The sequence below is a fragment of the Anopheles moucheti genome, chromosome X, assembly GCF_943734755.1.
Source record: "Anopheles moucheti chromosome X, idAnoMoucSN_F20_07, whole genome shotgun sequence".
Lineage (NCBI taxonomy): Eukaryota > Metazoa > Arthropoda > Insecta > Diptera > Culicidae > Anopheles > Anopheles moucheti.
In genome coordinates this window covers 2,883,776-2,908,645 of record NC_069142.1, presented here as the reverse complement: position 1 = coordinate 2,908,645, position 24,870 = coordinate 2,883,776, and the positions used below count along the sequence as shown (strand labels likewise).

Sequence of the window (24,870 nt, the reverse complement as noted above, 5' to 3'; positions counted from 1 at the left end):
AAAATATACACTGAAATGATGTTTTTTTTTTGGTTCAGGTTAGCCTGCAAAGGACAGAAGCACTGTGCAGCAGAGCGTGCATTATCGTACTCTATAATCCTGCCTGGTTGATGTTGATCAATTCTCTGTATGAACATCATATACTCATCTCAATAATATCAACCATGGTTTTTTTTTCTGTCCGACCGTAGTTACTGACGGACCCAAGACCCCAGAGGAAACCAACTTAATAGATGCTAACGAGCATTAGTTATGGCTAGCAGTGTAACGTTTCAGGCCCGGCAGGACGGCTCCACCGTCTTACGACTAGTGTTGTGTGTTGCGTTCACAATGGTACAATTTATCCACGGGGTGGACATATTGTCTGTGCCATTGACCAATCGGCAATAGCGCGCTAATGCCGTGGGTCTCTTGGTGAATGGATAATAAGTTCATAATGAAGGTATGCGCCGTAAAAAGATATCACCGATCAGTTTAGGAAACTTTTCTACTTGAATAATGGAGCATATTTTGTCGATCTGGTTAAAATGCACGAGGTTCTGACAGACGGGTAGCAGCGCTTGATAATCATGCAGATGGTAACATATATATTCACCAAGTTGGCAATGGCTTACCACCCTGGATCGAATGTTTATCACAGCTATCAAGTTATAATTTGCCAATATCGTGCCAAAACCTACGCGTCCATTTGCGAACTTGCCTCTCTGCTACTGGCACGAACAGGTCATTTTTTCTGTTGCGCTGAAATCCTTCCAAAGCGATTGCGCAGCACACCACATCACATTTCGTTCAACTGCATTTGCTCTCCATTCATAATGCACGTAGCAGAGCATTGCTTTCGGCCATCACTCGGCAAACGGCAAAAGCGTATCGCAGGTTATTTTTTCCCAGCATTCGATACAAAAACGTTTCCGGTATTGGCAACTTTACCTACCAGGTATGGTAAACTTCTACTAAACAACCCGCTAACTGCAAATTTTTAGTCGAATCTCGTGTTCAGATACAGCGGGCCTGTGACTCTGTAGCTCGCTGCCACACATATTGTGGCAGATAATAATTGATGGCGGTGGACGGACAATTATTTTCTTTCATTTTGCAATCCGTACTGATATCCTTTTGCGCTCTCTCTCTCTCTTTCTCTCTTGCGGTTCTATTTACAGATCGTTTTTGTCCTTTTTGCTGCACACGGTAAAAGCTATCAACCCAACGTCGAAAAACAAAGATGAAGATGTCGAACCATGAGCAACTCGTGATTGTATTTCCATTCGTTCCTAATCCTTGGCTCTTCTTCACGAACGTTACCAGACAGCAAGTTGCTGGGGCGTAGAGCATTCGGATACCTCTGGAAGAAAAAGGAAGTCCAAAAAGTAAAACAAAACGCGAAGCAGTACGGCAGTGGACGCATCAAGCTGGAGCTATTTGGGCAGTGGTGTCTGGCGGGGTAGAGGTTATTAGCAGTTGTCTCTCGCGGTATATTAGAAATCTACATGAACGTACCCTGCACGTGATATATAACATTCTGGAGCACATTAACGGACAGGCCTTGAAGGGACAACACACCTACGCTTGCAAGATGACTATGAAATCTATGAAGTATAACGACTGTGACACCATAATGGATGGCTACAATCCGGCACCACCGCCATTACCCAGGAGGGTACCACCAGCGCGAAACATTTACGCGGAACCATTCGCTACCGAATCTAACACGAACAGGTGCGGAAAAGTTTGTTGGGGATGTTGGTGAAGTGTTACTGTGGGGTACTTTAAGATTACATAATATTCTAGCACAAAGATATAGCTGCATACCGCAATCAGTTGGTGCCGTGGCAGGTAGTTGGTTGGAAAGTATATGGATGTATTAGGATATGCAGTGAATAGCTCAAGTTGTGAGAGTCTTTAGGAATTTAGAGTCTGACGATATGGATATGCGACATGATTTGTGTTGTACGCGTTATTTCCCTTCCAAAATGGAAGATATCATATCTGAAGTTATCGGCATGCTTGGTATGGATTACCTCTGCCATCATTGGGTTTAGCCAAGATTTGACACGTTCGCCGAATGATGAATGTGATCCCGATTTTGCGGTTGCGGGTTTTTACTAACACCGGCATCATGTACACACAGCCAATAAGCACCGATTGTACTGGTAATGATTTTCATATCTGTACTATTTGCTAGACTACAATCATCGCAACAGCTGCAGCAGCAACAGCAGCAACAGCAACAGCAACTTCAATCTCAGCAGCAACCGATTCCGCAACTGACACAATCCATGACTAATACACACATCACCACCGGATCCCGTCTGGGAGGCTCTTCCTCCTTGGTGATGCCTGTGTTTCCATTACGAACCGGTGGTACCGCCCACACACCACATTATTCACCTTACTCACCATCAAGGTAATTGCGCACCGGAGGGATATATAGCCAAAGCTAATGATGATTGCTTGCGGAATGCATATAATTCAACTAATAGTTGGCGCTTGTTCTGCTTTTTCAATTTGCTAGATTGTTTTTACTATCCCCAATACTTGTTCTCTCTCTCTCTCTCTTCTGTGTGTGTTTTTTTTTAAATCCTGTTAAACAATTTGCTTTGGATGTCTGATTGTGTTTGTGTCCTGTCGCGTTTCCTGCTTTTTACGTTGCTTGCGTTATTAGCCCCTTGAGTCGCTTGTACCTTCTACGTTTGATATAGACATTAATTCGCTATTCATGATATTGTGATTTGGAAGTGTTGAAAACAATGTACTCTTATTGCTGTATTTTTTTTTTGCTGGCAATTATTTAAAATGACACACAACTAACAGGTGATGTAGAAGTTTAGGCAGTGGTGTGATCGATTCTGATAGTCTATCGATAGATATTCCACTACTATTACTACTACTTCTATTGATAGATATTCAGATATTATTTTTTTATATTAACAAATTTATGTCGCTTCGAGAGTATTTATACTTAAAAACTAAGCCTTGTTTCTCCCTTTTTTAAAGCATCTGCATGGTAACCGCCTCATCTCTCAAGAGATACTTTAATGTTTCTGTGAAAGATTTTCAAACTAAATGTTGTCACCTTATGTTTGGGAATTCAGGAACTAATCGAAGTTGCTTTATAATGACATTTCTTCAACCATCCTAGGTTTCGCATCGATAAAAGCTGTCAGCATCGTTGCTCCTGGAAGTGTTTTAGCATCGCCTTAATCTTGGTTACAATAATTTTATCGGCAACACTGACGTATTTCGCAGGTAGGTGTGAGGTTATCCAAATCGATGCAAATTCTGGGAAGTTTCTAGCACATTGGACATTGGATTGATGATTGCTTCCTCATTTTCTACAACTCCTTAGCAACGAGTTCCATGAAATCCAATCTCGACTCTGCCAACTGCATACTCGTGCAAGATGTAAAGACGGGACTGGCCGTCGATCAAACGGGTACGCCCATCGATTCGTCCAACTACGGACTGCTGTCGGGACCGTCTACCCTCAACCCAACGGAGGAGTCCCCGATTACCAGCACGTTGGACCACAACAGTTTCTCCACGCTTGGTGGGCTGGGCGGGACAGGTGGTGTGGCAGGCGGTAATGCCGCCCTATCCACGTACAACCGGCGACCCACGCAGGACGTCTCGCACCAGGTGCAGCAAACGACCCAAGTATTCAGCTCGGTCCACCAGCAGAAGTGGCCCGCAATTGTGGAGTTGCGGGAGTTTAACGAAATCCACGCATCCACCATCGCACCGTTTCAGTTCTGGAACGTGGAGTTCCGTAACAAGCATCCCGCCTTTATACAATTCAACTTTACGCTCCCCTGGGGTGCTAACTTTGCCATCTACGGTCGACGAAACGTGGGACCGACGGTGACGCAGTACGACTTTGTGGAGTTTATTAAGGGGGGCCGTGTCGACCATAAGCTGCGCCGGAAGCGCAGCATCGGGAGCAGCTTCTTCCAGAACGATGTGCTCGACACGCACTTCAGTGCCAACGAGGAGAACGCATCCACGTTCGAAACGATCCGGCGCAATCAGTTTGCATTCGAAGATCTGCCATTGGACGAGGTGGAAAAGCACATCATATCGAAGCGTTCCGCCGACGGCAGCGCTGGTCCGTCCTCGTTGCAGAAGATCGATATGGAAGCGATGACGGTAAATGTGACTATACTGCAGTATCTCGATATTGGCCGATGGTATTTGTCGGTGTACAATGACGAGCTGCTACCGCACACGGTTTCGCTGGTAGTCGGTGAGGCGGAAGGTATTCACACCGCATGTCCGAGCGACTGCTCCGGACGCGGATCTTGCTACCTAGGAAAGTGTGACTGCATAGATGGCTATCAAGGCAACGATTGTTCGATCAGTAAGTTTAGGACGATAAGCCACCTGTGCTGAATGTGCACATGAATATACCGCCGCTTGTACATATTTCAGGTGTTTGTCCAGTACTCTGCTCTGCGCACGGCCATTACGGTGGCGGTGTCTGTCACTGTGAGGAAGGTTGGAAGGGTTCAGAGTGCGATATACCCGTGTCGGAATGTGAAATGCCGACCTGCTCCAACCATGGCCGTTGTATTGAGGGTGACTGCCATTGTGAACGTGGCTGGAAAGGACTGTTCTGCGAGCAGCGTAAGTAACGCTGAGCTGTTGTGAGTTGTTGATTCGGTTTGTAATTGTATTTCTGCAATTGTAGAGGACTGTATTGACCATTCCTGTTCGGGTCATGGAACATGCGTGTCCGGTCAGTGTTTCTGTAAGGCGGGTTGGCAGGGTGACGACTGTAGCATTGTCGATCAGCAGGTGTATCAATGTTTGCCCGGTTGTTCAGATCATGGAACGTACGATCTAGATACTGGCTCTTGTATTTGTGATCGTCATTGGACGGGAATCGATTGTTCACAAGGTAAGTGACCAAAGGTGTTGAACATGAGAGGCACGTTGTCTTTATATATCATTGTTACTGCTCTATATAGCCGTATGCAGTCTGGACTGTGGTCCAAATGGTATCTGCGAGAATGGACGGTGCCGTTGCGATGACGGCTGGACAGGTAGCCTGTGCGATCAGCTCATGTGTGATCCACGATGCGCAGAACATGGTCAATGTAAGAACGGTACATGCGTATGCTCTCAAGGATGGAACGGACGGCACTGCACGCTACGTAAGTATTGCAATAGCTCCCGCGAGTCCCTTTTTTGCGCACATACATCTACAATTCATTCCCTTTTCTTTACAGCTGGTTGCGTGAACGGCTGCTCGCGCCACGGCCAGTGTACGATGGAGGACGGCGAGTACAAGTGCATCTGCGTGGAAGGATGGGCTGGAAATGATTGTTCGATCGCGCTAGAGATGAGTTGCAAAGATAATATTGATAATGACAATGGTAAAACAAATGCGTCTTGCAATTGCCCGGTGCAGGTTGTGGCGATATTGCTGGCAGAGCGGTCTATAAGCGATGCTCTGCCGGGGGCAGGACCACAATCTGCTTCACGTCTCGCCAGAGACGCTAGTGAACATCCTGCTAATGTCGCACCGCCAAGACAGTAGGGTCGCTGCTAATAGTATTTCCTGCATTTTCCTTTCCCCAGATGGCATGACGGACTGTTCCGATAGTGAGTGTTGCGTGCATCCGATCTGTGCGGAACATATCATGTGTCTCGCATCGAATGACCCGGTCGAGGTATTGCTGCGCAAGCAACCACCCTCCGTAACTGCGTCTTTCTATCAGCGCGTAAAGTTTCTGATTGAGGAAAACTCCGTACAGTCGTACGCACATATGGACGAGTACAGTGAGAGGTAAGTGGTATCTAGCTTTGCTTTTTTTCCCCCGTTTGCCTATATATCTTTATCATATATTCATAATTAACTGGGACGCCTGTTACAATCATCAGGGAGTCATAGTTATCGATAGCTATCTACTGTCAGGAAGTACAAAACAAATATAAAAAAAGGAAACACTAATACGCTATTCGGAACCATTTTGCAATGCATTTTGGGTAGAACCGTTGTCTAATGAATTAGTACCCGTTGGGACCGGGGGGGTCCTACGTGCACGTACATTAATGCGGTACGTCACGGTGACCAGCAGCGATACAATGATCGCCTAGGTATCCCACCACTTATGCCAGTGGTCAGTAAGACTAACACACAACCGATTTCATTCTATGCAAAAACCGCTATAGTTGTCCACAAACATGCCTTTCCTAGGCTCAAATATTAGTCAAATTGCCATTAATAGAGTACGTCATCTAATTGATAAGATACAATTTTGCATTGATACTTCCCTTTACTGTTCCAAATGTCCACAAAAAAAAAGATTACAACCAATCCCAAGCAAATTTCCTTATAACACGTTTATTTCCCCCCAAATATCCCCTTTGCCATCGTGACGGTGAATAATACGCTCGTTTTTCCCCTACTCCGAGCTGCACAAACACACTGACCAAGATATTCGCTCAGGATGCACAACGATGTGTACCCACCGCAGGCGTGACAGTTGATGCCTTTTGCAAAACGTGCTGGGTATGGTGTGGAAATGGGTGTATTAATCCCGTGATGGCAAAGATTGTGTTTCGTCTAATGTTGTTCATCAACCTACCTTGTGTGTGTCTTTTGAACCCTTCTTGATTGTTCATGTGTGTGATTCCCTTACCCCTCAAAATAACAAGTAAAGTAAACCAACAACAACTACAACAACAACAAAAAAAAAGGAAATTAACGCAAGTAAAAAATCCGACTAATTTCAGTAATTTTATAGGGCCTTTATTTAATGTGTGTGTTGTTTTTTTTTATTGTTTCAATTAATTCTCACTTCAAGTAAACTTACGCTGGAAAGTATGAAGGTGTATTTTTATTATGAATGATTTGGTTTCGCTTCTATTCTAACATATGTTCCTTTCATCCTTGATTCAAGAAGGTTCTGTTTATCTTGATGATTTACTATTTTTTATTTATTTAACTATCACCAACGAAGCAGAGTTAGTTCATAGCGGCAGCAAACCATGCGCCTATTTATACGTTCTACAGTTATATAAGCCCAGCAGCAAACGAGTGTTGCTGCTTCACTTAAAGCTTACCTTCAAACGTTTCTGCATACTGAGGGGCCACGGGCGAACATAGCAATATAGCCAGACGCGGGTGTTCGGAAGAAATTTGTTTTGTTCGTTCAATAATGATAGCAATTTCAACCTAAAGTTGATACACACATCACTTACCTTCTAGTGCTCTAATTAAGTCGGTGTGCTATATCCGGTGTTATAGCTGGATTTCGTCTCACTTTCCAATCTGACATCTGAATTCGCAGTGCTTTACAATGGCCAAAACTTCCCAATAGCAGTGCGTCAGTTCTAAATAGGTCTAATCAACAGCAACCTCAAGATTTATTTTTCAACAAGCTATTTATGTTATATAATGTATATTTCAAAAGCCATCAGCGCTTTGTGCTCGCTATATATTGGAAAATTTTCAATTCGAATGTCTAAAATTATGTTATCCGTACGATATACGAATTTCAAATATATTTTTGAAGATATCTCTCAGAACATCTGTTCGCTGTAAAGTTATTCGTTTGAACTACCTCTTATCTCTTAGAATTACCTGAATTCCATATCTTTCAGTTTTTGTTTCCCAAAACTAAATCTCTCAAGAAAATCTCAAGTTCGTTTTGATCATTTTCACTTCTTTTGGGTTTTGTAGAATTCTTCTAATTATGTATTAGACATAAGAATAACAATAGTGAATTACAAGTTTTGACAAGAAAAGATGAACAGATAGAGATAGATTCTCTTATTTCAACTAATCGATACCGTGAAAGTTCGACAATATTTGGCTGATGTAATATATTTAGTAAAAGTGACGCGTGTTATCGGGATTTTGGCTGCTGTATTGTAGAGATCTTAGAGATAAATTTGGGTAGAAAGAATGAATCAAAATCTTGGTTTTGTGTGGTTGTTTCTGTGCCACGAATTCCCCAATGTAGGCAATTCTTCTTTGGCACACAGCAGGCCATTTGGTTATTCACGTTAGAGTCAGAACACCAGTAAACAGGAACAACATCAGAAGTGGTGTTTTTTTTTCGTGTACTAAGGCAAATGAAAAGATTTGGGTTTTATAAAGAATGTTTGTACGCGCAAACGAAAAAAATCAAACTACCCATATAATTGTACAAACAAAAGGAACAATCTAGGAATGATAGATCGGTAACCCCCATCGTGTGTGATAAAAGGTAGCCTATTGCTGGTGCGAAGAGGAAAACACTGCTCTTCAAGATGCTTCACTTCTTGACCAAATCGCCACCCGCTATAAAAGGAAGCTCAAGCAACGCAAACAACAACAACAACAACAAAAAACAAGGACTACAACATACAAAATTGTGCACAGCTGTATGGTTGAACAGAGTTGACAATGTGTGAATGTTGGATGAATGAACGAGTTGTATCTGTCTAATGTTATTGTGTTCTGTGTTGTTCGAATTATTGTGATGTTTTCTTTATTTTTAATTCTTCAGTTGTATGTTTTTTCATCTATTCCGTTTAAAAAAAAAAAGCTAAAGATTCAACAGCAAAAAAAAGAGAAGAAACAAACAAACCAAACTCTAATTATGAAATTTCCGTTGAAACAACCAAGACGAAGCTTTTCTTTCTGTTCCTTGTACGAATGTCCTGTATTTTTCAAATGAAACATGCTAACACACACACCCCAGCAGGGTGTAGCATTTTCATCACTTCCTCCCCCCTTTTTTCCCCCCGCTCAGATTTCCCCATTCGTTTTGTTTACGTTTTGCATTCTGTTTGGATACACTCTTTGCGCCTGCCGTTTTTCGTTTTAATTTTTCCCGATGAACGTGCTCCCTTCGGGGAGGGGACGTTTGAAATTGGCGGAGAAGAAATCGTGCGACGCGTTTTGTTGAAATTTGTTTTTCTAGACCAATAGCGTTCAGCTCTTATTTGCCTCAAACAAAAAAAAACAACTACATTCGCAATAGAAGAATTAAGCTCCCTCTTGCTCTCTGGTTTAGATTTTCTCTCGACCCGTCTTTTTTCTGGTCGGGCCCTGTAAAGTGGCCCAAAATAAACCGAAATGTTAAAGAATTGTATAGTATTGAATAAAATAATTTAATAATTCATTGCTATCGGTGACAGTTTTTGCCACTCTTTGCCATCCCAGAGGTTACTAGCTGAACCAAAATAAAAGCCTTAACGTATTTGTTTACCTTTGTTTTTAAATTAACCATTTCTATTCCAACAAACCCCCACCCCCACTCAAAAAAATAAAAAATAAAAAATACAGAAACGTTACCATTTCTACTGCTCAGAGTACGTAAAGAACTAATCCATAAACTTCGTTCTCCGTTCTTTTCTATTCCCCATCTTCATCCACCATTGCAAAAAAAAAACAAAACAAAACAAAACAAAAAAACCAAAACGTCGATAATTGTTAATTTGTTTGTTCTTACGTGCTAAAAACAAAACACAAAACTGTTATTAATTTTTAATTAAAAGTGAGTTCTGGAACTCGTTCACACCGTGGTAAGTCTTGCAAGCTGCAGTTGCTGCTGTTCGTCTTGTTGCTGTTATCATATTATTTTGTTTCATGCTTTATCGTTTTGAACAGAATGTGAAAGTTTTTTTTCTTTTATTGTCATGTTAATTTGTTTTCTGTAATACCCCACCTCCCCCCCACCACCACCACAACCCAACACCGAACCATCATGTTATTGTTTCTTTTTTTGTGTTTTGATTTTTTCTTTACTCACTCGTACAACAAAAAAAAAACAAAATAAACTTCATACCCTTCATTAACTTTTTTTACTATAATATTATCCGCTATATACATATGTTAAGAGATTATATGTACATATATCTATATATATAATTATATATAGCTAAGCTTCACATCGATATCTCTCGTTTGCGTATATATAATCATAATATATGTGTATGCGTATATATATATATACACACATAAACACACCCAAACATTCAAACACACATCCTTCCGTTTTGTGGTCGTTACTTATCGTTATGGTTTTTTCATCTGCCTTAGGACGTGTTTTTTCTCCATGTTACCCGTGTTTTTATGTCCATCAAACATTTGGCTTTTGTTTCTGTGTTTGTCCCTTTTAGTCAATGTTCTCTTTAGTTTCGCTAAACGTATACTGTCCACGTGATTGACATGATTCTGAAATGAGAATGCCATGGTAGAACGAACACGATTTAAATGTAATTAACGTATGTACACCGATATGATATTTGCAAACACTTTCTTTTCGAGCCGGGAAAATTTATTGTGCTATTGTATATTTCAACCACCATATTTAAACAGGGAATAACTTGATCTTTATAAATTTTGTTTGTTAATTTAAAAAAAATTATCCTTTCACGTATGGGCGCGTCCTGTTTAAAGCGTCGTGTTTGAGTTTAATGTTTCACTTTAATGATGGGTTTGCATTTTATTTTCTACTACTATTTACCCATAAGCAAGCTCTTCTCATTGTTAGCTTATGTTGTTCTATTAAAACAAAGATAAATTTATAGTTACGTTATGAGTTTTATTCTTTTGTTTGCCACTTTTTTGTTTGTTTGTTATAAATTTTTCATCATTCATTCTTTCTACTCGTACTGCTCATTGTTTTCAGATCCTTAAAATTGACAAATTCCCACTTCTGTATTGGTTGCACTATTTTTATGTTTAAGAAAAAAAAAGAACAGATGAAACTGAAAGGAAAAAAAAAGAAGAACAAAGGCCAATAAGTTAGAATATTTGTGTCAAAAAAAAATAATATATCGAAACCGTAAAGAGAAAAGAGAAAACAAGAACTAGTTTTACAAGTACTATTTATTAAAACCAGCATAAATAGTTAAACTAGTTAGAGGCTTTTCCTACTCATCCTTCCACCAAAAAGAAAAAAAAAACAAACTTCCCTAAATGTTCTCCCCAAAACAAAAACAAAGACTCCCCAAAACAATCCCCTCCCCCTCCCCACCCTCGCCCACCCCACGCCATCCCTTGTTCTACTCCCATTTTCCTAGTTATTGTCTGCGTCTATCATATGTTTCTATGTATATACCCTCCATGTGCTGCGAAATTTTGGAACATTTAAAACCTATCGCTTTGTGACACCTGTATCAAATTGAAGTAACTGTAGAGAAAAGAAAAGTAAATGAAGAAGTTTTGCTTAAGACGAAAAGTTTCTCACAGAGATATAATAAACATCTAACAAAATGCAATCTGAAGTAGCGTGGAATGCATAAGAAAACTGGAACTATAGAGGCAACTTGTGCGACAGCTTAGTGGTGGTGTGTTGGACAGGCCCTTCGAAAATATTGTAAGACAAACTAACAAACGTGACTAGATTGTACCGGTTTTGCATAAAACTCAAAACAGCAACATTAGCATACATTTATGCGGGGAAGAAGGGAGAAAGGGAAGGCGGGAGGGAGAAAGGGATGAAAGGGGAAGGGGGAGTGCTGAAGTTCGTCTAAAGTTTTCCAGCAGAGATCAGCAAATGGTCCGCGGGGTTACCTTTGATTGTTTGTAGAAAACTCTACCGTTATGTGAAATATAGCAAACATATTTTACAATTTCTACTGCTTTCTCGCTTTAAAACATGTGAACCGCCACCGTATATTTGCCAACAACCTGTATTTTATATCTCCTGTTCGTTGAGTTTGTTGCTAACAAGTAGCTTGCTGTTTTTGCTTTCCTTTTCGCACTTCCGTTTAGATTTTATGTTAACAGGATCAAGCGAATGACGTTTATCGAATTTTATACATCAGTCGGTTTGCGCCTTGACATCAGTTCACAATAATAAGTATTATTTTTTTTTAGGATTTATGAACAATTCATTTTTCAATCTTACTAAAGAGCTAATTAAACATTAAGGTAACGTAAGAAAAACACATGATTGGATTTCAAAATCATGTTGCGTTGTCCCATGTGTACAGCAGCATGACGGGAATTGTGTGTGTGTTTTTTTAGAAGTGTTTCAAATTTATTTAGATTTTGGGGGCGATTCGTTTACCTACTGCTGGGAAGGTATTGTTTTGAGAAAGGTTTTTTTTCGCGAGAATATTGGGACATTCTCCTTTTTTTGCTATCTTTTAGAAAGTAAAAGTTGGAAAGTGATATGTGTAACAGACTTGGATTGAAGATGCTCGCGGATATTAAACAAAATAAGTTATGTTTAACTGATAGTATTGAACAGTAACTAAATCTTAATGTTATTGCACTAGTTTTTTTTTCATCTAAGAAATTTGGTTAAAGTCGTTATTTTACTGATAAAACATATTATAGTTTTTCTTAATCTCATAACTTACATCTTTTGTTTGTTTGTATGTTAAAATAATATGTCTTTAAGTTAATTAACGGTACAAATTGTTACGTAGCAATTAGAGGCTTGGAAATACCTTGGTGCCTGTCCAAGGTTTTTAGTTTAATATTTTTAAACTTTAGATTGTTCATTTTGTTGGGCTTTTTTATGAATTGAAGCAATTTTGTACGACAATTTGTTTCCAATTAGTACGTTACAACCATTTCGAACGGTTAATGAAAGCTTGCTTAGAATAATTTGTTAAGACTTGTTTAAGACTTGTTTAAAAAAACTATTTCATATTCTTCAGCAAACGAACGAGAAACGAAGGAACACTGTAAAATACTATACGGTTATTGCTGACAATTGAGAGAGTTATTACAGACTTGTACGTTACTAACACGTTCGACAGTATCGATTGAATGAATCGTTGTGCAGTAATACACCGCTGTTATACCAAACGTTACTTGCACCAATGTGTTATGTGTGATTATCTTTGCGTGGTTTCAGAGCAAGAAAACTAAATGAGCGAAGGCGATGGTAGCCTCATGCAAATGCAGGGCAACAGTTTTGCACACGGCCGGTCGTTGGTGCCGTTGCTTTTACACTTTAAATGTACAATCTTTCGAAGGGTCCGTCATGCCGTATAACCGCCACGCGCGCAGCTACTTTTCAAGTATCTAAATTCTGAGTTTTAATGTGCATTTCAAAACATCGTAGATCAAATTTGCTAGAAGATCCTATTGAATCAGTGCAGTTTATAAAGATATGATTTGGTCATCACCATACCGGGGTTTGGAGGTTCTAGTAACTGTGCTGCAACATTACAACGCATGTGGAATAAAAAATAATTCAACTTCATTTGTCTTTTTTTGCCAAAATTATAACGCCTCAACAAGTGCTTTCTTTTGTAAAATAAAATAGCAAAATTAATTAAAATGCCATAGATGCACGAGCGAACGTTCAACGCGAACCTTCAACGTATGTCACTTCATTGCGAAATGAACAGTCAGCGTATAACAGACAAAATGAACTCTGCTGATTACCGTTACGTACATTCCCGATTCGATAAGAGATATGTTTCAAAATTCGAACGGATTCACGCATGCAGCTGTTAAAGGTCAGACGTCATAATGTCAATTTACAATAATAATACCATTTATCTATATAATTGCAACAAATATCCAAATTGAATACAAACAAAAAATCGGTAATTTGGGAGGCTACTGCAAACATCGATAAGTGCTTTCGTAGTGATAGAATTCCATACAAATATAATTTTGCGTGAAAAACATCTAGCTGATGTTTAAATTGAATTTTCAACCTGTGACTGCGCCGTTATTGTTTCAAGTAAGCAAATATTACAAAGCAATACTTATTAGAATGTGCAAATTTTCGAACTGCCAACCAAGTTGCTCCGGGTTGTTAATGTTGTAGTACAATTGCTAGAATGCTCTTCAGTTTTGTTTTATTTGGGTTCCGTTATCTGATGCCAAAAATGGAAAGGTACACTTACATATTTCTATATAAACCATATTTCTTAACAGTACACTTTTTTGATTAATATTTTTAGGCTATTGTATTTCAATTTACATACTTTAGCAAAACTGTTATGTTTCTGTTATCCTACTTCTTACTTGCCATCACTGTTCAAGAATGTTCCATCTTTACTACAGTCTAGAAATTAATCAAAAACTCTTACGATATTTAATAGTTTACACATCTCCCAGCTCGTTTCCTTTACTGCTCGCGTGCGTCATATACTTTGTCTTGCGTTTAACAGAAGAACTCAGTTGTGTTATTATTTAATTATTTGTTGTAATTAAAAAAAGAAGAAAAAAACATCCATCGACCTCCTACGAGTAATTTCACGAAAGGCAGAGTCTATTGCGTTATGTTATTTAGTTTCGGTTATTTAATTCTCTTTCTATCATTCTGAAAACTATTGCGAGTCTGCAAATGTTTCAAAGCCAAATATCGTTCATCTCTCTCAACGTGTTATGTTTTACACTCATTCGTAACCTAGTTTTTAGTTGTTTCCGTACGGTTAAGTTCATTTACTTCATTCCTTTTAATGGATGTTCATTTCTGTTTCCTACATCCGTTTGTGTACATTATATAACATCAACGTATACTGATGGACCGTTCTTCTTCGTTCTTCTCTCTACGCGTCTGGTTGGCTGATCATTTTACGATACACGAAACAAAAAAAAAATGAAAAATGTTATAACCAAAAAAAAAATCATTCAGCCGGGTGTCAGTCATGCGCGGACAGGTAGTGACGCCGCAGGGTCTCGGTATCATTGGCATACGCGTATCGGTTGACCGAGATTCTCGCTTTGGATTTACACTCACGCGACAGGGTGGATGGTAAGTGTTGGCTGTATTAGCTCACAGCTAAAGGGTTTCAAATTGCTTCATACCTATCTCTCCATTACAGGTTCGATGTGCTCGTTAACGGAGGTGGAGCCGTGACGCTACAGTTCCAGCGATCCCCGTTCCGACCACTCACGCGGACGGTTTTTGTACCCTGGAATCAAGTAAGCTAGAACACACTAGGATAGGGTGTGATAGTATATTGAAGGGATCATAGTGCAGTAAGATCAAATTTGTTGAAGAAAGTGAAGTAATGTGTTAAATGTATTTCTTCTAGATTGTCGTACTTCCGCCGGTCCAGATGCAGATAAACGATAATGACGACCGCGATGATATAACCTTCATGTACGTATAGAAGTTTGTCTCGATTCGAATGGTCTCTAAAGGCAATATACTAATGGAACCCATTCCCAACACCAATACGGTTACAGATCTGTCCCATCCAATCTGGCCTATAGCTTCCTGAGCACCTCACACTATCGTTTCATGGAAGATAACCCATCACCGATAGCTATATGTCTAGAGCATGATCACGAGCTTTTGAGTCCGCATCTCACCAGTACTTGGATGCCGAATGGAATTGGTTCAGTTCCTGGTAAAAATTTCATTTTCGCCGAAACACAGGTATCCTCATGAATTTCTTCGAAGTAAGTTTACTTCTTGCGACGTATTTGCTTCACACCTTTCCTTAACTCCCCGCAGGTTGTACAAGAATCGCTAAAAATTCCCGGTTCTGAGATCCACCTGCTCTATAAATCATCGCAAGCATCGGGCTATCGATCGATCGTACGGATGCAGTTAACGCACGATCGCATCCCGGATACGCTAACGCACGTGCACGTCGGTGTCCAGATAGAGGGCTCGCTGCACGTGAAAACGTACGAGGCTGATCCGAACCTGCGGCACATCTTTGCATGGAACAAGCGCAACGTGTTCAAGCAGAAGGTGTACGGTATAGCGATGGCGCGCATCTCGATCGGGTACGAACATGCCACCTGTCGGGGTATCGTGTGGGAAACGCGCACGGTGAAGCTGCAGGGCTTCGATGTGGACATTTCCGATATTGGAGGGTGGGGTCTGGACATACACCATCACTACAACTTCCACGAGGGCATCCTGCAGAAGGGTGACGGTGCGACGATACATCTCAAAGAGTTCCCGCGCATCGTGCGCGGTGTGCTGGGTGATGGACAGCAGCGCACGCTGATGTGTCGTGATCACTGCAATGGGCTGTCGAAGAATGGCCAGCTGTTGACACCGGTTGCTCTCGCGTCTGGTCCGGACGGTAGCTTATTCGTGGGCGATTTTAACCTAATTCGCCGCATCACTACCAACGGTAGCATATTTACCATCCTGCAACTGGACACAACGCGCGTGTCTTATCAATATTATCTATCCGTGTCACCGGCCGATGGGCAGCTATACATTTCCGATTCCGAAAAGCATAAAATCCTCAAGATTGTATCGCTCGAGAACGTGGAAGATCCGTCCTCCAACTACGATGTGATCGTGGGTAGTGGACAGCGGTGTATACCAGGTGACGAGCAGAATTGTGGTGATGGAGGACCGGCAATCGAAGCACGGCTTTCGCACCCGAAAGGTCTTGCCATTGCTGCGGATCGCACGATGTATATAGCGGACGGCACGAACATCCGAGCAGTAGATCCAAAGGGTACAATCCACACGCTGATCGGCCATCATGGGCATCAGAACCGTTGGAGTCCGGTACCGTGTAGAGGAGCCGCACGGGCCATGCAAGTGCAGTTACAGTGGCCGACGGCACTCGCGCTAAACCCGCTGGATGGATCGTTGTATTTCGTTGATGATCGTCTGGTACTGAAGTTGACGTCCGATATGAAGGTGAAGGTTATCGCTGGCATACCGTTGCACTGTAACGAAGATCACATGACCGGATTGAATCGCACTACGCCTGTCGAGGAACCACTCGGCACGGTGCTGGCAATGGCGTTCGGACCAAACGGCGACCTGTACGTGGCCGACACGAACTCTAAACGCATCAACACGATCAAGGTGATCGAATCTTCCACCGGGTTTATGAAACAGTTTGCAGGCAAAATTGATTCTGGAAGGTAAGTGTCCGCACAACAGTGAACAGCAGGGCAGTATGGTGTACATATTTTCTTTTTCCCCATCTCCACAGCCAAGAGTGTGACTGTCAGGGTAAAACGTTGAACTATTCGCGACGTAAACCGGCAAACGGAACAGCCGGTAGCATCGGCCAAAGCCCATCAGGTGTCGACCGTGGTACTGGTGTACCGGATGGTGCCGGTCCGTTTTGTGTCTGTCAGCATGCAAACGATACGACGAACGGTCGAAAGGATTATCCGGATGCGTCGGCAACGTTCAGCGCGTCTGGCAATGGTGGTGGTGCCGGTGAAACAATTTTGTCCTCCAACATTCGCTTCCAGTCCATATCGGCGATCGCAGTCGCACAGGACGGTGTGATCAATGTAGCAGATCAAGGTAAAGATAAACTATTTTTCTCTTTCCACGTTGAAACTCGTTGGTAACAGTATTTTGAGAAGAGTGATACATATGAATATCTGAGTATGCATAAATCTCTGAGGATTCTGAGTATCTCTGATGATTCTGAGGATGAATCTCTGAGGAATCTCTGGCGATTCTTTAATAATTTATGAAACTTTGAGGTTTCATGAAGTTTAAGCTTTGATATTTAGACTAATTAAACATTCCTTCAAATTCTTGAATTTGAATCAAACTCACCCAACGCTATGTTGCATAGTAATTGTCATTGTATGTTCTTTTCATCTCAGGTTCGTTGCGAATTTTCGCACTTGAGCATTACCTCCCTCAGCACGATACTAATGGTGAGTTCCAGATACCGTACACACCGTTGAACGAACTGTACGTGTTCAATCGGTACGGACAGCACATAGCGACACGGGACTTGTCCACCGGCAAGTCGCGCTATTCCTTCCTGTACTCGAAAAACACCAGCTTTGGCAAGCTGTCGACGGTGACGGACAGTTCCGGCAACAAGATACAATTCCTCCGGGACTACAGCAACGTTGTCAGTTCGATTGAAAACGGGCAGGACTACAAGACCGAGCTGAAGATCTCACCAAGTGGGCTGCTAACGAAGGTGAGCGCCCGTTCCGGGGCTGGCCGTAAGGTGGAGGTGTTGCTGGACTACGAGTCGAACAGTGGGCTGCTGATCAGTCGCACGGAAGGGCAAGAAAGTTTCATCTACCAGTATGATGACTTCGGACGGTGCGTGAAGGTGATTGCACCGAGCGGTGAAATCGTGCACGTGCACACCCTGTTCGATGATCGTTCGACGAAGCCAAAGCAGGAAGATTTGCTAGTGTCGGTGCAGAGCAGCATCCGATCGGCATTCGGAGCGCGTGGTGCATCGAAACCGATCGAATATTCCATTACCGGCGGCATACAAACGGTGTTGATTGCGCGCGGTGGCAAGGAAACGATCGGTCGGATCGGTTCGATCAATCAGACCGTTTCGATGTCGCTGCCGGCCGGTATTAGGCTGGAGTCATCGGCAGTAGTGACGCATCCGTGGTTGGAGAAATTCCTGCCGACCGAGGCAGAGATGTTACCGATGTGGTCACACCAATCGCTGCACGTCGGAGACCGCACTGCTAACGATCTTTACTCAAACTACGCACTGTCGTCTGTCGGATGCAATGGTGGAAACACGGAACAGCAGCATCACGGTCGCGGTACGGCCACACTGAACGGTGGAGTCAAGGGCGAGAAGATGCTGTGTCGCGACATATTTGTAAACGATGGGAAAAAGTTACGCATCGAGTATGATCCGATCGCGCAACGGGAAATTCTGCGCGATCGGGACAACGAGGTGATTCTCGTCGTTTCGTACGACCAGTCCGGACTGCCGACGATGTTTTCACCCGGTATGGGTGATGCGTACTATCCGCTGAACATCACCTACGATCGGTTCAATCGCATTGAAGGATGGCAGTGGGGTCCCTCGGAGCTCAAGTACAACTACGATCGGCAGGGAAGGCTGTCGGAGGTCAGCAGCTTGCAGGATGGCATCGTGTCGTACAGCTATAACGAAGGCAACCTGCTCGAGATGATATCGCTTGGAAGCCAGCGCAAGTACAAGCTGGTGTATGATCGGAACGGAGGTCTCCGGGAAATAGTGCTCCCGAGTGGTACGAAACACACGTTCAGTCTGCAACCATCGATCGGCTTCCTGCGCTTTACTTACAACCCACCCGGTAGCTCAAGGTCCTATCTGCAACACTACTCGCACAGTGGAGTCCTACTGCAAACAGTGTTTCCCGGTGATGGTGCCCGCATCGTGTATCGGTACGATGATGAAGATCGTATCTCCGAGATAGTGCATGGGGATGGACGTGACGAGTTCCTGTACCAGACCGGCTCACCCTCCTGCGAGCTACCGATGGCAATTATTCACACCGAGCGTGATTTGGAGTTCCGGTGGGACTTTGACTGCATCGGCGAACTGTTGCTGGAGGAACGCATTGACTTCTCCGCACGCAGTGGGCTGTCGAATGTGAAATTTAACTACGAGTACGATGACCATTTCCGGCTGTCGTCAATCGGTGGTCGCATCGGTGGACAAAATCTACCGCAGCAATCGTTCGGCTACGACGAGCGTACCGGTCGGTTGTCTACGATCGGCCAGTTCGAGGTAACGCGCGGCGACCGACAAGTGAACGCGACGACCGTTAGTGACCGTACTGGCACGTTTATGCGTACCGTTAATGGGCGCTTTCTGCTGATGCAGCTTACACTCACCATCCACCGGATGGAGGTGTTCCGGATGGAGTTTGCGCACGATCTGCACGGTCGCATCGTGCAAACGCGCACGTACACCCGCAACGTGGGCGTTAACACGTACACCAATGTGAAAAATTTCACGTGGGACTGCGACGGGCAGCTGGTCGGCGTAGAGGCCCAGGAACCGTGGGGCTTCCGGTACGACGACAACGGCAATATGCTGTCGCTCACGTACCGTGGCAATCCGATCCCGATGGAGTACAACGCGCAGGATCGTATCGTGAAGTTTGGCGAGGGACAGTACAAGTACGAACCTCGCGGTTTAGTAGCGCAAAATGCACGCGAGGAACGGTTCCACTACAACGCGAAGGGACTGCTGATACGGGCGACGAAGCGTGGACGGTTCGATATCCGCTACTTCTACGACCATCTGAACCGGTTGATTACGCGCAAGGATAACTTTGGTAATGTGACGCAATTCTTCTACACCAATCAGCGCCGACGGAGCGAGATCAGCCACATATACTCACCGCGGGACGGGAAGCTCATGTCCTTGACGTACGACGACCGCGGCTCGCTGATCTACGCACAGGTGTACCGGTACCGGTACTACATTGCGACGGATCAGTGCGGCACGCCGGTGATGATATTTAACCAGTACGGCGAAGGTATTCGCGAGATAATGCGCTCACCGTACGGACATATAGTGTACGATTCGAACCCGTATCTCTACATGCCTATCGACTTCTGCGGGGGTATACTTGATCAGGTGAGATGAATTTATTTACTGATATTGAACGGACATCACTGTTTCTCAGAATATGCTCTCAATGACTATTTTTTGCTGAATTTTAATGTAGTTTTAAAGTGATTTTAATGGGACGTAGAAGTCGTGGAGATTACAAATTTCATTAAATGTCATTTTTATTGAAGATATTAGGTCTCTGAACCCCCAAGATATTAGGTCTGTAACCCAGGTAGTGTGAGTTCCGAGATTACTGGACACCTTGAGCAGTCCCGTATTTCCAGTTGTGAAGATAAGATAAGATGTAGACCTAATTGTGATATTAGGTTGTTGTTGGTATAAAAGACATATCCTAATTGGAACAAGTAGTTTAAAGAGGAGAGTATGGGTATATGTTTATGAAACTGAGGAGTTGAACTTTTGATATAGCTTGTAGATGCGTTTTGATTGCTATATGTAAATTAACATTTTGCTGTGCTCCATCACTCACAACAGGTTACATCGTTGGTTCATATGCCGGATGGGAAGGTGTACGATCCTCTGATAGGTCAGTGGATGACTCCCAATTGGGAACACGTGGATCAGCGCATCAAAAAACCTACCAAACTTCATCTCTACCGTTACAACGGGAATGACCCAATCAACCCACCACCACAGCTGCAGGACCATCCGCGGGACCACCTCGACTGGTTGCAGCTGATGGGCTACGACATCGACAACATGATTCCGCAAGCATCGATCGAGAGTCGGTTCTACCAGCAGCGGAGCTGGCTCGAGAATGCGCTCGCCTCACCGAACGTGCTGCGCCGTCAGTACGAGGAACGCGGTGGATCCGGTGGCATCAACATTGGATCCGGCTTTATGGCCCATCTGATGGAGCGTTCTATTCGGTCGCGCCAGGATCTGCTGCAACTGCCGGATAGCTTCTTCGGTTCCAGCCTCAAGTCGGATCCGCTCGCGATCGGACCGTTCCGGCTTGGGTCGGGTTCGGATCCACCGTTCGGTCACGGCATCATTGTGTCGCGTGTCGTCGTCGACGAACCGGAGGGTGGTTACGCAATTGTTTCGAGCGTACCCGCTGCTAATCCGATCTACCGTGATGTCTACACATCCGTCTTTAATCGTACGAGGCTATTGCCGTTCACGTTCGTCGTGCACAACTCGCTGCAGGATGCTTTCTTCTTCGTGAAGGAGGACTCGTGGCGTGCGGCCGAGGACCGGCAACAGCTGAAGCGTCTGCAGGGTCAGGTAAACACCACATTCCACGATGCCGTGTCCACCGGTGTCGGTGCGAACGGTGGTGGTAGCAGTGCCGGTTCCGGTCTGTCCGGTGTGTCCAAAGCGTCCGCACACCACCAGGATGTGAAGATACACACGACGAATGCAATCATCAACCTCAAGTACGGCACGACTTCGGCAAAGGAGCGGCAGCGTTTGATGCACCATGCGAAGCTGCAGGCCGTCCGGAAGGCGTGGCATCGCGAGAAGGAACTCCTGCGCACCGGTCTCATATCCAGCTATGAATGGAACGCACAGGAGATGGAGGAGATCATTAAGAACGGATACGCGAACCTGTACGAGGGCGAGTACGTGCACGATATTGATCGCTATCCGGAACTACTCGAGGATCCGTTCAATGTACGGTTCACCAAGAAGAAGGTTAACCAATCGCGCAAACGAAAACGAAGAGACATCATGGACGGGGCGGACGCTTCCGCCACCGGTACATCACGCAACGGTGAGGTCTAGTTGACCGTCAAGTTGCAGTGCTATGTGTAAGGTTCAGGGTTTTGTTTTGGTTTTTGGCAACCAGCAGCAGATGGCTCGAGGAATTTTTCTCCGCGGAGAACTCCGTCCGATTATCAGTTTTGGGTCCGGACCTGACCGGCAACGACGGTTAGTAAAACCCGGTATAAAAAGAAAACAAAACTCTCTGGGTTTTTTTTTCTCAATCATTAAACATTCAACTGCTTTTGGTGCGCATCTCTAGACGTTTTAGGCCGAAACGATCTATTCCCCAACGATGGAAATTAATTGCGCCAGGTGGTCCGCTTTCATGCGATACATGCACAAAACAACTACTATCGTTACAAGAGTTCTACGTTTAATTAACGTTAGGTTATGCTTTCCTCCGTAGCTTGCCGAAACCCATACTATTACTATACAGGTTTTGTTTAATTTATTCTTTTGCGTAATTTGTTTATCGTAAAGATGATTTTTATAAGGATAATTGGTCGTTTTTTTTTTATTTCTGTGTGTGCCGATGATTAAAAGCAAACGTACCGCGCCCCTATCGACTTGCATCAAGTCCCGAAAAATAATGAAATACATGTTTTAGTTGCTCATGTGTTTCGGTTTTCTTCCACTCTGCTAGGTTTATTGCGTTCACTCGTTTGCGGAATGCATGTATCTATATTAAGGTTTTTGATTCACTTCATCAAAAATCAAACAGAGCGTTTGAGAAACAAAAATGGTCCACAAGTTTGTTAACGTCTAGCACTTCTTCGCAGTGAAAATCTCATTATCCTTTAGTTTTTAAGGTACTGCAAGCAAATTGCGTTTCTCAAAGCCTCCGGTCAGTTGAGGGGTTTTTTTTATTAAGAAAAGGGGAAGAAAACACGCGATTAGCCGAAGCGATCGTTCGGAACATCCCCGAAAGCCAACAGTCCCAATTCAATAAAATACTCACTAGAAATACACGGTCGGAAGTTCGTGGAGACTGCCTCACTCACAACATACAGGACGGTGCAACCATTATGCCGTACCCGAAGTGCGCCAATACTAATGAATGTGTGTTGGAAAACAACAGATATATGTGTGTACTGGACTTAAGTGTAAGTGAGTCAAAGCCGGCAAGTAAAACTATGGAAACACAAGGGGTTTTTGAGGGGAAGGGAAAATAAAACGTTGTTAACACAAGTACGCACACAGGGGGGATTGCGAAGCGAACGTATGCTGGAACTGAACATGTAAATGGGGTGTAGTACTGCAACACAGCTGACCCGCGCATACCCCGCAGTCGGACGTTACAAGAATGTGTAGAATTTAAAATACAACTAGCAGAGTTTGAGAGAGAGAGAGAGAAAGAGAAAGAGAAAGAGAGAGAAAACACAAAATGGGCAAACTTAAACCAAGCAAGAACAAACAAACAAAAAAAAACTAGCAGAAGGTATTAGAAAATAGGATGTTTATACCCTATTCACAATGTAAAACGAATATAAAATATGGTGATTCGAGCTTTTAAGACTGTCGTCAAACATTTTAGGAATGGAGAATGGTAGTGGAGGGTATATAAAATAAAGTAGAAATTGCAAAAAACCAACAAAAGAAGAATGGAAATAAAACAAAAAAAAACACACACACACATACAATAAATGTATTCCACGACTGGCAGACAAACTGTGGGATAGAAGGGAAGAAAATGGTAATGAAGGAGGGAAACAAGAATAGCAGCAACCGCGATATATATATAATAAAAAATGAAGAAAAAAACAAGATAGTAGACATTTCAAATGAAAGCCGCAAAGCGAATGCCATGAACGTGGAGAGGAATATAAAATCTTATTTCAGAAGGGGAGAAAAAAAAACACACCGACATACACACATGGACCGATTATTTTTATTTTGCTAGTAGGATGAACTACAACTAGGAGCGTACACGAAGAAGAAACAAACAAACAAAAACTTAGCCATCCTTTAACAAAAAAAAAAAAAAACAAACAAACAAATAAAATCAAGTTAGCAACGAGTATTCGCAAGCAAAGGCGAACACCGTATGAATAAATTGGTGAATTGGGATCCAAAACAAATATTATGAATGACGTGAAGAGGACAATTTAACAGCCAGTAAACCCTTGTTCCTACACACTCTCGCAGCACTAGTAACGCCCGTCTCAGCCCTTAACTCCCCGTTCCTCCTCCACGTGTGGGTGTCCATTTTGTTTGTTTTTGAAACAACTAAAGACAGTATAGGAATATTTGAGAGGAAATTGGAAGCAAACTAATCGTTATATCATTATTATGACTGTAAAATAATACAAATACTCCGAACATCTCTAAAGGTCGGGATCGAGGAGACAAGAGAGGAGAAAGCAAAATGAACTAATTGGTCTGATATAAGGTTAGCCGCTAGTAGAAGGGAAAGAGAGAGGGAGAGTAAAAAGCAAAATATGCAGAGAAGTAGAAGCAGTGTAGAAGAAACATGCAAAAAAAAAAAACAAATTACATAATTGTGACCGTACCGTGTATGTGTAGATTTTGCCATTTTATGTATAGGTTGTCATATATCTCACACACCATCTCATCCCCCACCCACTATTGCAGGTTTATGTCCGGATGCCGTTTGTATGCGTGCGTTGCAATTCGCAGGAAGGATTCGGCTTGACTGGTTTTGTTTCGAACAAATCTTGCCTCAGTTCACGTCCACTTCCCCGTTTAGCATGATGTATAAAACCGAAACAAAGTAAAAAAGAAAATAACAGCATGATTTCTTACACATAGTTGTATTCAAGATCAATGGATGCCAAAAAAAAAACAAATAATAAGAAACAACTGTTCGTTGGGAGGCAGAGAATGAGCACTATTAGGGAGAAATAAGAATCGGCAAGGGCAAGGAAACGTGTGGTGTTTGGTGAACGTAAATCAGCAAACGGACATGATGCTGATGGTTCCTTCCTCAGTTAA

The 24,870-nt window shown here is 42.9% G+C and overlaps 1 protein-coding gene across 1 annotated transcript; it reads left to right on the top strand.

Moving 5' to 3' along the window:
- The first annotated feature begins 1,509 nt into the window (after positions 1 to 1,509).
- On the top strand, positions 1,510 to 23,586 carry LOC128307302 (teneurin-a). Its single transcript, XM_053045064.1, has 18 exons — positions 1,510 to 1,716; positions 2,183 to 2,404; positions 3,140 to 3,246; positions 3,347 to 4,354; positions 4,426 to 4,620; positions 4,685 to 4,894; positions 4,965 to 5,150; positions 5,226 to 5,372; positions 5,578 to 5,785; positions 9,490 to 9,516; positions 14,550 to 14,669; positions 14,740 to 14,839; positions 14,953 to 15,020; positions 15,107 to 15,299; positions 15,378 to 16,765; positions 16,837 to 17,159; positions 17,471 to 20,211; positions 20,683 to 23,586. The coding sequence occupies exons 1-18, from the start codon at positions 1,574 to 1,576 to the stop codon at positions 21,934 to 21,936; spliced, it is 8,640 nt and encodes a 2,879-aa protein (XP_052901024.1). The 5' UTR covers positions 1,510 to 1,573; the 3' UTR covers positions 21,937 to 23,586.
- Positions 23,587 to 24,870: the final 1,284 nt, after the last annotated feature.